This window comes from Vigna radiata, chromosome 4 (assembly GCF_000741045.1).
Source record: "Vigna radiata var. radiata cultivar VC1973A chromosome 4, Vradiata_ver6, whole genome shotgun sequence".
Taxonomy (NCBI): domain Eukaryota; kingdom Viridiplantae; phylum Streptophyta; class Magnoliopsida; order Fabales; family Fabaceae; genus Vigna; species Vigna radiata.
The window spans coordinates 19,073,855-19,085,392 of record NC_028354.1 but is presented as its reverse complement, the minus strand read 5'-3'; the positions used below and the strand labels follow the sequence as shown (position 1 = coordinate 19,085,392).

The 11,538-nt window shown below is 32.6% G+C and overlaps 3 protein-coding genes across 4 annotated transcripts; all 3 read right to left on the bottom strand.

The window, feature by feature from the left end:
* Window positions 1-658: 658 nt before the first annotated feature.
* On the bottom strand, window positions 659-1,974 carry LOC106758636. The gene has a single exon (XM_014641576.2). It carries the CDS (start codon window positions 1,972-1,974, stop codon window positions 859-861), a length of 1,116 nt encoding a protein of 371 aa, XP_014497062.1. The 3' UTR covers window positions 659-858.
* Window positions 1,975-2,831: 857 nt separating this feature from the next.
* LOC106758637 (DNA-directed RNA polymerases I and III subunit RPAC2) lies at window positions 2,832-5,423 on the bottom strand. 2 transcript variants are annotated; one of them, XM_014641577.2, is made up of 4 exons: window positions 5,361-5,423; window positions 5,113-5,215; window positions 3,848-3,924; window positions 2,832-3,284 (listed from the first exon to the last, which is right to left on the bottom strand). In XM_014641577.2, exons 2-4 carry the CDS (start codon window positions 5,211-5,213, stop codon window positions 3,169-3,171), a joined length of 294 nt encoding a protein of 97 aa, XP_014497063.1. In that variant the 5' UTR covers window positions 5,214-5,215; window positions 5,361-5,423; the 3' UTR covers window positions 2,832-3,168. The 2 variants fall into 2 exon arrangements, with proteins under 2 accessions (XP_014497063.1, XP_014497064.1); XM_014641578.2 differs by having other exon boundaries at window positions 5,113-5,237; window positions 5,361-5,419.
* Window positions 5,424-7,571: 2,148 nt separating this feature from the next.
* Window positions 7,572-11,205, bottom strand: LOC106758192. Its single transcript, XM_014641140.2, has 5 exons — window positions 10,569-11,205; window positions 10,435-10,479; window positions 10,051-10,332; window positions 9,788-9,954; window positions 7,572-8,071 (listed from the first exon to the last, which is right to left on the bottom strand). Exons 1-5 carry the CDS (start codon window positions 10,786-10,788, stop codon window positions 7,868-7,870), a joined length of 918 nt encoding a protein of 305 aa, XP_014496626.1. The 5' UTR covers window positions 10,789-11,205; the 3' UTR covers window positions 7,572-7,867.
* Window positions 11,206-11,538: the final 333 nt, after the last annotated feature.

The window sequence follows — 11,538 nt, the reverse complement described above, 5'->3', positions numbered from 1 at the left end:
AGACAAGTTTCACCCAAAATGAAAACATATTATTTATTTTTTTATCAAATAACTTATTGAAAAGTGATTTTAAATAAACAAATATCTTAAATTAAATTTTTAAAAGAACAATTTAAAAAAAAATACTAAGAATTTAAAAAACTTTTCAACCTTGTTCCGAAGAAGTTTTAAGACAAAAAGAACACATTTAATATTATTTACAAATTGGTATAAATTATTTTTTCTCATAAAACATGTAACTTAATTATTTATATTAATTTATATTTGTATATCTACTTTTTATAATTATATATCATATTCGTTTGTTATTATTTTTATTTTTATTAAAAATTATTATACTATTGAAGTTTATAAATGGATAGATTTTGACTAATGTTTTTCTTATCAATTTTTTTAATGTATTTCATACAATTAAACTTTATTTAAGTTAAAAATTTAAATAAATTTTTCAAACTTATTCTAAAATAGTTTTAAAATAAAATAATAAAAAAACATGCAATTTCCGTATGTTTGCTACTTCAAATAGAATTGGGGTTTACTTAGGTTACTATTGTACGATTTACCATTTTAACTGGAGTTGTTAATAGAAAAGTCCAGTTTTTATAAATTCAACCACAAAAAAAGTATAGTTCAATTTTTAATAAAAATAGTTGTACGACTAATTATGTTCAGCCCTAATCATATGTAGTTTCAAATTTTGTTAAATATACATTTAATCTCATAATTTTTCACTCCTTACATGGGAGAAAATAAAAATAGCAATTTTGGTATAGAGAAAGGATGAGAAAGTGTTCGAAAAAAATGAAGACTTGATTATAAAATGTGGGTTTGAAGTGAAGAATCTGGAAAAAAGAAAATTCAATTGAGCTTGTTCATCTTCTTGAGAAGGCGAGCCATCTGGTACTTCCAAAACACAAAATAAACGAAACCCAAACCAATAAGAACGAAAATCCAAACACTCTCGTCTTCATTCTCTCTTTTCGATCGCAACTCAGCAATCCCAAAACTCTCTCTCCCCGAATCCCCCTTCTTCCCTTCATCCACGTGTCCGTACAACACATACACCCTGTCTTTATCTCCCACCACCACCGATGTCGGAAAACGCTGCACATTCACCTCCGCCTTGTCGTACACCGCTCCCTCCGACCAACTATCCATGCTCTTCAACAACCACAGCTCCTTCATCGGCGCCACAACTGCCGCCATCCCGTCGCTCCTCAACGCGATGTCTTCAGCGCCGATCAGCTCCTCCTTTAACAAAACCTTCCTCGCCGTCCCGTCTTCCGCGTCCACCTTGAAAACCTTCCCAGTGCTCGATTGCACCACTAAGAGGTAACCCTTGCTCACGTAAGCTATTCCGTTCAGCCCTAGGTAATTGTGAGGTGAGTCGTCGTCGTCGTCCGACGGACTGTTTCTCTCCGCCAAGTACTTCGGCGATTTAGAGAAAATCGAGGCGGAACCGTCGGTGGTGACCTTCCAGATGAAGTTTCCGCCGGAGTTGGTGACAAAGGCGTTGCCATTGTAATCGACAGCGACATCGTTGGCGGCGTCGATGCCTTCGGAGGGGAGGGGACTGAGGAAGAGGCGGCGGCGGGACCGGAGGTCGTAGGCGGCGAGGGCGTTGAACGGAGGAAGGGGAGGGTACGAGTGTACGACGGCGAGGAGGCGGTTGCGCGTAGTATCGACGGCGAGGCCGAGAATGGAGGCGTCTGCAGGAAGGTCGGTGTCGGAGATGTAGGTTTCGGCAATTCCAGAGTCCGAGACGGCGGTTATGACTCGTTGTCGGAGGGATCCGAGGAGGAAGTGTTGCATGAGGGGATCCCATGCGAGGGATTCCGGGTAGAGATTCGATGACCGGAAATTGATGACGTGGGCATCCCGAGCGACGACTGGGACTGCACGTGGGCCCAGTAAGAAGAAGACAATGATTGTGATGATTACGAGGAAGGGTTGTTTGGGTGATGAGATTGGCATTATGATTGGAGAATGTACGTGAATATGGTCGTTAGGATCTGAATAAGCTTAGGCATCGAGAAAACACGGAAACATAACCAAATCAAAAACTTCAGTTTCTTACTAAGTTGAGAAAATTAGGGGTTGACTGAGACTTATGTTTGCAAATTCTCTAACTGGAAAATAGTTCACAAAAAGGTAAAAATGGAAAACCATTATGATAACAAAATAAATTAATTAAATATAGCATTATTTGACAAAAAAAAAAAATACTCAACCACAACTTTCGTACAAAACAAGATGCCATGGGAGTGTACTTTCATCATCAACTTGCAGGGATACACTTCACTGTGTAAGAAACTGTTGATGGTAGAGAGTACAGAGTATGGTTGAAGCTTGTACCTCAGGACGATCATTTGCTACCTCTTTGAATGTAAAAATATATGATAGCAGTGACCATGTTAGATCTAAACCCTTGTGTGTAATACTTTCTTTTTTTCTCTAATGGTAGACAGCCTTAATTTGCTAAATTATGATGTTGTTTCCTACCACTCGACCTATAATGACTATACATCTTTCTTTGTCGTTACATAATATTATCATGTTAATAAATCATATCACTCATTTCCTAGTTAATATGCCAGGATTCTAGGAGATTCTATTTTAGTAGTATGAATGAATTATGAAGAAAAATGTTTTAGGCATCTTGTTGCCCATTCCATCCACATGTCATAAAAAACAGTGACTCAACTTTGTATTAGGTACACAAATTTTTGTCGTTTGATTCTCTTCGCATAAATATGAACATGTTGTAATATTAAATCTACTGCCTTATCTTGTGCGTGTGAGGTTATGAACTAAGCATATGTGAAGTAAAATTCAAAACCATTTTGGTGTCTGATTATTTTCCACATCCCATGAGGATTTTCCCTTGACGTGGATATCGAACTCAAGTTTTTTCCAACAAAACGGAAAAGCAAACAAGCTAGTTTCAGGAATGAAGTTTGCTTTCCGAAGTATATTTGAAAACTGATTACGAATACTATTTTGGCACATACCTTTTCCTGCACATCATATTTTAGTGTATCTGCTACATGGGCAAAATAAAACTATCAGTACTTAGATACCCAACTATCAAGAACAATGACTCAAAGCAAAATCAACTTAAAACAAATTGAAACTATAGCCAGTATACTGCTCGATATCCATTTTATCCTAGCCTTGCTGTTTTTTAAATTCACTGACTGCCTTATCAAAAGTGCTTCTAACATGCCGGCAGATAAGCATCAGATCTTGACATGCATCTTTTAATGCCTCGGACGCTGGATCCCCTATAGATACAAAGAAATATTGAATTACCAATGCAGTGATATTGAATTATATATAAATTATAAAAGTTTTAGAACACGAAAATACAAGAAAAGCTAAACAAATACGCCTACGGGCGAAAATAGTCATCATGAAAAACTTATTCGTGAATGACCGACTATTATTGTCCAATAATGTTTTTATTGGAATGAAAAATAATTAGTATAATTTGTATGACTGTTCAATTTAATTTTTTTTATGGATGAAGCGCCTAAACCTTGTAATGTATTCATATTTTAAATTTCAAAAGAAAAACTTTTTACGTTCGACAGAGAATATAATGCAACGAGAGAGATTTTAGTGTCACAATTATGGTGGTGATAGAATAATTGACTTAAAAAAGTTCGGCTCCCTTTCACAGTTTCATATATATCAAAAGTAACAAAATGGCACCTCGGCAGAATATACAACGTTGTCTAACAAAATATGAAATTGGTAACTAAGTACTCTGGTGATTTTGATGCAAAATAAAAAGTAATAGCAGTAGATTGCAGAACAAATTTGCAAATCAGTCATTGTTACTTACCTGTTGTCTGGACTCTGATGTTAACACGATTCTCTGAAGGATGAGGAATGCTGTACCCACAAAATGCCACTCTTGGGCTGCAAGACAACATTACACAATGAAATTGCCTCCTCGGCATATATTGTACTGACGATGACGAGGAAGAAAAGAGAAAAGCCTGGGCATAAAAGGAGATCTATGGAAAAGTCTAGTAAAACAGACAATACGTTATAATGCGAGGTTTTAAAATGAAAATCCTTCAAACTACATTTAACAGAAATGTAAATGGATTAATCAAACAATAGGCAGACTGAAATTCAGGTCAGGTGCATGACTATTTTTCAGACTCTAATTTTGCAATGAATAAGCAATCGTTTATGGCTTCACTGTGTGATGCTCTCAAGAGAATTTAGGCACACATTTCAAAATTCCTTATTCTATGTAGAACTCAGTGTTTGAGATTAATATCTTATCCTCTAGTTGCAAAGTTACACTTCACTGACACTGACTAACAACTATTTTTACAATTATAATTTAAAGTAAAAATATTTTTATATAGTCAGTTTTTATTCAAGATAAAAACATATTATCAATATCCCTTCCCTGTGCTTTAGGAATGCTATTTGACAATTTTTACTCTGTCGGCCAAAAGCTTTTGCATTTTTGTTTTTTATTCAATTCCTTACAATTCCCTGCGTTTGTGGCATGATTGCACACTTCAACCGATACCATTTTAACCTCTTTTTATCTATTATATTTATTTTTCATGTTGGTCGGTTATTATAAGTATTCCTGTTCCTTGTGTTTTAAATTTTGACGGGTGATACTATTATTATTTGTGTTTACTGTTCTAATCTTCTATATATAATTTTTCCTTACGCAATTTAATTTTCTTACCATAGACACTAATAGTGGGCCACATTACTTAGGCCCATTAGAAGCACTATCAACCCTAAACCTAAATGGCTCAAAGACTATGTTTGACTGGTTTATGACGGCTGCACTCTTTCTGTTATACAAGAATGATTCTTGTTAGAAATATTGAGTATGATACTGAAATGATCTTTCAATAAAGACTATCTATATAATAACACATCTTGAATGAAAAGAAAAAGAAAAATCAATTTCATTTTTATTTGGATAGTTCTTCCCTTTTCCAGTTTCCTTAGTGTATCAGACACAGAAGAACCCTAGAGAGATGAAACAGAATAACACTTTCAAGCTCATTAACAAAATTAAGAAAGAAAGTGCGTTAGTTAAGAACTCAAAAGAAGAGTATGGCTTACTCTTGATTTAAGGTAAATCTGACAGAGTTTGCCAAGGTATGATCCTCATCTATGATAGAAAATGTAGACTGACTCGGATCAGAGGATGAACCGTATTCCATTACTGGCACTCACAAACAACAAATCTGAATTCAATACATATTCTATTATTCTAAGAACAACAACTGAACTGAATAATCACGAGAAAGAAACAACAGAAACAACATCTCGAGAAATCGACAAGAAAAAATCAGAAACAATTTCAGTACCTCTCGGTTGAGAACAAAGCTGAGAGGAATTCGGGTCTGCCGGGTAACAGCACTGAGATGATGACGAAGCATATGATATATTTATAGGACCAAACAAACGATGTCGTTTTGAGCCCTTTAAACACATTGTTTTAAAAGTATTATATTATACCTAAAATTAGTAAGCAATTATAAATTTAATAAATTTTATTTCTCATTTAACAATCTTTTCTGTTGATTTAGAGATAAGTCCCTTCATATTGTGTTAATTTTAAGAATATCAAAAATATAGATTAGAAATAGAATATTTAAGAGAATATAAACATGACTTGATTGTATAACATATTTCCTTTGTAATGCCTTCAAATATAAGTTCTAAACTAAAAAACTTAAGATAATAAATTTTTGTCAAGATATTTTTTTTAACTTATATGTGAAAATCAAATGAAAAATAATAATTATTCAACAAGAAAATAGTTTCTTATTGTGAAACATGATTTAAAAGAAAATAAAATATCTCATTATTTTCTTTTATGTTTACGGAATGTTTAAATGGACGTTGTAACGTGTGACTGAATGAATAAGTCTCATTAACATATTATTATTATTATTATTATTATTATAATTATTATTATGATTATAATTAGTCCTTTTTTTCTGTAAGTTTAAAAATATGATATTTTCATTTCAAACAACTTAAATATGTAAGTTGTTTTAAAGAAAGAATAAATATTTTGTATTTTGTTAACTATATTTTAAAAGTATTTAAAGAATAATTTAGGTAAAAATATGTCCTCTCTAACTATGTATACATTGAGTTACTGAATAATTTCACAAATAAATATATTATTTACATGGAGAGAAAAGGAAAGAGGCATATAAGATAAAATGAAATTATAGTTCTAATCAAAGTAATTTGATTTTTATATCAACTTAATCTAATATTTTGTTTTAGTTAATTTGCTACCGTTGTCCTGATTGTCAAAAAGAAAAGTGTAAAATTTTAATAAAAGTTAAGGAAAATACAGTTTAAACATATTTTAAGTAAGAGAGAAATTAATTTACCATATTAGTTTTATATGAAAAATATTTACAGCTATAATATACTTAAATTTTTGTCTTTAATTTTTTTAATTATTTGAGTTTTAAAAAACATCTGATACAAACATTAAACTTAGAAGAAAACATGTTTTCTGAATTTTGTCAAAAAGAATATTTAAGTTCATTTAATATAAGACTGCAAAAAGTAAGGATTATTGTTGGAAGATTTTCTTACACTATTATTCATTCAGAAATTGGTTCATGTAACACTATTAAAATAATAAAAATATTTATTTTTTAAAACAATCATTATCACTGTAAAATGTAATATTCTGGTGCAAATTCTAAAGCAATAAATTGTCAAAATGTATATTAATTTAATTAGTATTGAAAATGGCCCAAGCCTAATTTGACCGAAGACCAATTGGGCCGAACAGTCCAAATTAGACACTATTACTTCTTGAAGAAGACTGTAGTGTGCACATGATATTTCTCTTTCTATTTCTGATACTGTATGGTAATAAAAATTTATTATTTTGTAATTTTTTCTTCTTGTTCTTTAATTTTGTCTTTATCATTTCTACAGTAAAAAATAGATTTTTTTTTTTAAATTTTTTCCTCTTTTCAGCACCACAATGACATCTCATATCCCAAACTACTTATTTATTATGTTTTTAAATCAATTTATTTTCTTCTAGACATATATTTTTTTTATAATGATATTTAGACAACATCTTTTTTATAACATTTGAATATCATCTGCGTGTCATTTTATGATTGGTCCAAAATTAATTTATAATCAATAATAATAATCATAAATACCACCATGGACCAATCACATAATGATATGCAGATGATGTTTAAATGTTATCTAAGTATCATTGTTCATTTTCTTTGAAAGGTATTAACACAATTTTAATAGTTATTTAACAAGGATAATGATATTTAGACAACATTTTTTTTACAACATTTGAACATCATCTACCTGTTATTCTATGATTGGTCCAAAATTACTTTACAATCAATAATAATAATCATAAATACCACCATGGACCAATCACAGAATGACACATAGATGATGTTTAAATGTTCTAAAAAAAAATGTTGTTTAAGTATCATTATCCATTTAACAATTGAATTGTAAGAAGAGGGATAAGAATTCAAAATGCAGAAACAAATGATGCACGTGAATTCTAAGATGTCAGGCAAATTTCACCACAAGAACACAACATATCATATGATATTACTTGATATTTAGCAGAAACACAAAAAAAAAAAGGGACCACCAGATAGAGAAAGAAAGAGAGTCACACAAAACAGAGTCCACAAGCTTTTCACAATTGCAATTTGCATTAATGCTCTTAACTTTTCTATTTTCAGCAAAGCACTGCAAAAATTGGTGAAATGAGTGAGTGAGAGAGAATCTTAACCATCATGCATTGTTGCACTGCACTGCACTTACACCCTTTATCAGATTTTGATGCTCTTTATCTCTTGCTACCTTTGAAGTGAGTGAGAAACATGTTATTCCTTCTCTGTCTTTCTCTTTCTCTCTCTGCCTTTTCTTTCTTTCTCATCCACCAAAAGCAACCACTTTGTTGTTTGCAAAGTTGTTCCTCTCTCTTCCTCCATTCCTTCTTTTCTCTTTCTGTTTCTTTTGTCTCCCATATTTCTTCATCTTTCACTTCCACCTGCACATGCATTTCCACTCTCACATATCAATGTCATGCTTTCTATCATGTGCTTCTCAATCCCATTACTCACCCCCACACTGTTGCTATTTTTGGAAACACTAATCAACATCACTTCTATCTGTCATCTTGTGCAAAATATTCCTTTATCAATTTCTTCTCATTCAATTTTCTTACATGCTCTCTACATATTTATATAACTATAATCCATACATATGTAAGTCAATCTTATACATATACAATAACTTCAATGTATTTATATACTATATCTTTTTTAAGATAAGTTGGAATAATGTAAAGTGATTCATTTTATTTTTATACAGAAAATATTCTTTTAATGCAGCTGTCACTTGTTTCTACCTAATATGCCAATTTTGTTTGGATGATAAGAACCGACAATTTCTTCTGACAAAGAAAGAGCTAGGCCAAATTATATCCATTATTAAATCCATTTAAATTTAAACTGAAGCAGGAGAAGTTACATTATTGAATTAGAAAAGGACATAAAATCATTATTTGTGATAACTTACTCCTTGTTGCTAATCAGCTTGCATGAGAAATATTCAATCTCTAATATCTTTTTTGGCTACATCATTTGACAGTTGCATGATTGTTAATATGTAGCACACTTAGTACAATAGTTTCAGACCATTGCATTATCCATTAATGTGACTATTCCATGATGCTATTTTTGTCATGTAAAATTAGCCTACATTTATTCTACTCTGTATGTAATCCTAATGAAAGAGTGGTACATAGCATGACAGTGAGTAAACAGTTTTTGTTGAAGTACTATAAAGATAAACCAATGTACTTTGACTCTCAGAATTTTATGTAGCTTCACATGTGAGACAATGGAAGAGCTACATAGGTTGGGGACACACTGTCATGTTTTAATCATATTCAAGAAGGAGAACTAGATTGGATTAAAGAGTTATGGTATACAAAATTTAACACTTGTAAGTTGAAACCAAGATAACAGTTTCATGGCAGGAAAAATGATTCCCAAAACCACAGAGACAAGTGCAACTGAATGTGTAGTGAAAAACAGCTTACCAGGGGGAAGTAAGTAGGGGCCAAAAACCAGAGATACACTTAAAACATGAAATACTACTGAGAGACAATATATCTACCACTGCCCCCACAATAGAAGGTTACAAATCTAGACAACAGATTTGATTCTTTAATCTTGGAAACTGTAGGATATTGTTCTTTTTCTATCCATTCATTTTGAATAATTTTGAAAATTTTAAATGAACCTGACTCATGTATCTGATTTTTTGGAGTCTTCTGTAGATTGTTTAAGAGTTTGATATATATGTACTATCTGTAAAAAATCCACACTATCAGCTAATCAAAAGTTATGATTGTTATGAGTTTTAAAATATTTATAATAAAAGTCAACAATATATATTAAAACTCTTTATATTATAAATGAATACACTGTTTACTCTAGTTTTTATAATTTCATTCTGCCAAACAAGAAAAAACAACAAATTAAGTACAACAAAAGATACACAAACAATTACAGTATTTTGAAACTTGGAATTTCTACTGTCTAGTGTTTGATGAGAGGCATTCATTTATGAGGACCAAAGAAAGGGGAAACATGAATTGAATCTAAAGTGTTTGATGTGTTAATTAAGACATATATAAGATTTTGAATTTCTGATGAACTCATTAAAGGAACATTCAGTGAAAAATGTGTGACAGTACCTCTTCCTCAGATTTTGTTTTTGCATTTGAGTTAGGTGAGTCTTCAGCTTGAGGTTTTGATCTCTCCATGATGGATGGAGTTGAAGCAGGGCTGGGACTGCTTGAACTGAGATAACGAGGTGTGCTTTGAGTACCCACATCTCTTGTCATGCCCTCTTTCTTCTTTTCTGCATACAGAGGCAAAGTAGAATTGAGAACTTTAACTGTTCTTGAAAGCAAAAAGGAAAGATTAAGAAGAATATTGACTAATTAAGTGTGTGAACCTGGATTGGGAAATTGAAGAGCCACTTCTTCTTGAGTGTAAGCTGATGACTTTGTTGGAATGTGTCTGGAGGAATAAACTAAAGGAGCAGACATGGCAATTCTGTTTACTGAGTTTCTGAAAGATCTTCCACTAAGAGTTTTTGCAGACAAACACTCCAATGGTACCTCCCCTGAAAGAGGGTTGCATATATACCTTTCTGCTTCATTCCACTTGGAATTCAAAGCAAACCCATCTGGGGATGAGCATTCCCAACTGTTATAGGCTGCCCTTGCTTGTAATGCTGCAATGAACAATCACAGTTCAATTGATTCAGAAACTCAAGCACAACAAAAAAGTATGAACTGTTATGCTAATTATCATTGTTCATTCAACTATAATGTACCTTTAAGAGCAGTAGTGAAAGAATATGTTGAAGGGTCTATTTCATCTGCAACAAAGGTAGCAATTTGAGATGAAAATGAGATAAAAATTTAAAAGCATGAACTACTTTGAATTGGCGTGAAAAGAAATGTGTACCTTTTAAGGGGTATCCGGGTGAAGAAGCAGTACTGGAAATGGCTATGTTTGATCTAAATGACCTTGTGTCTTCTCTAAAGCTTCTCATGTAAGATCCTGAGTACCTTCTGGAGTTGGTGTTCTCACGGCTGATTCGAGCTTTCACGTTCCATTCTCTCAAATTGAACTCTGATTCGTCTCTTCTTCTTGAACTATAAGGAAGTGGTTCAGTTGTGGCCATGAATGAGCTGGAAAAATAATTCAGCAGGGTGGAATATTGTTGCAAATGTTGATTCAAGTTACTCTCACTCCAACTCAAACTTGCAGAGGTTTGAAAGTGGATGCTGCAGGTTCAGACATGACAAAAAGAGAGTGTTCTGAAGTTGAAGCTTTTTGTCTAGGCAAGGTATAGGTAGGTGGAATGTGCCTTTGGCATCAATTCAAAGACTAGGCATGCCTAAGTACTTCTGTGAGGAGTGTTTGTCTCTCTTTCACTTTTTGAATCTCCATGGTGCAACAGCATGCCTCAAATAATATCATTCTATATTACACCTTTCTTATTTCTGTTTTTTGGCCTCTGCATTAAATTCATTGGACTCTCTCTCAGTAACTATTATTATTCTTTGACCCCTAATATCCTAGACCAGTTGGCAAGTTTAATCTTCAAGTGAATCATGGGACACTAACTATTAGTCCCTTTTTTTTAATTCCTGAAGCAAGACAAAATAAAAAATTTGTCTATCTTTTATTTCCTTTCTAGTTCCATAAAATTAGGATGCATTGATTCAGGAAAAGTGTCGCTGATATCACAACTCATCCAGCACACAACTTCACATGGAAAAAATGCTAAAACTTAGAAAAATGAAATGGATTTCTCATCTATTTCACGGTGAATTTTCATTTTATTCAGATTGCAGAAAACAACACCAAATAATGGATCTGCTTCATGCATCAACATCACTTTTGGTGATGATGGCTCCTCATATTTTCT

Coding starts and splice junctions, on each gene's coding strand:
- LOC106758636 (XM_014641576.2), bottom strand. CDS start 1,974: ATGCCAATCTCATCACCCAAACAACCCTTCCTCGTAATCATCACAATC.
- LOC106758637 (XM_014641577.2), bottom strand. CDS start 5,213: ATGGAATACGGTTCATCCTCTGATCCGAGTCAGTCTACATTTTCTATC. Junction 3,925..5,112: donor AGATTTACCTTAAATCAAGA/GTAAGCCATACT, acceptor GTTGTCTTGCAG/CCCAAGAGTGGCATTTTGTG. Junction 3,285..3,847: donor CATCAGAGTCCAGACAACAG/GTAAGTAACAAT, acceptor TTGTATCTATAG/GGGATCCAGCGTCCGAGGCA.
- LOC106758192 (XM_014641140.2), bottom strand. CDS start 10,788: ATGGCCACAACTGAACCACTTCCTTATAGTTCAAGAAGAAGAGACGAA. Junction 10,480..10,568: donor ACCCGGATACCCCTTAAAAG/GTACACATTTCT, acceptor CCTTTGTTGCAG/ATGAAATAGACCCTTCAACA. Junction 8,072..9,787: donor AAACAAAATCTGAGGAAGAG/GTACTGTCACAC, acceptor ATGCATGTGCAG/GTGGAAGTGAAAGATGAAGA.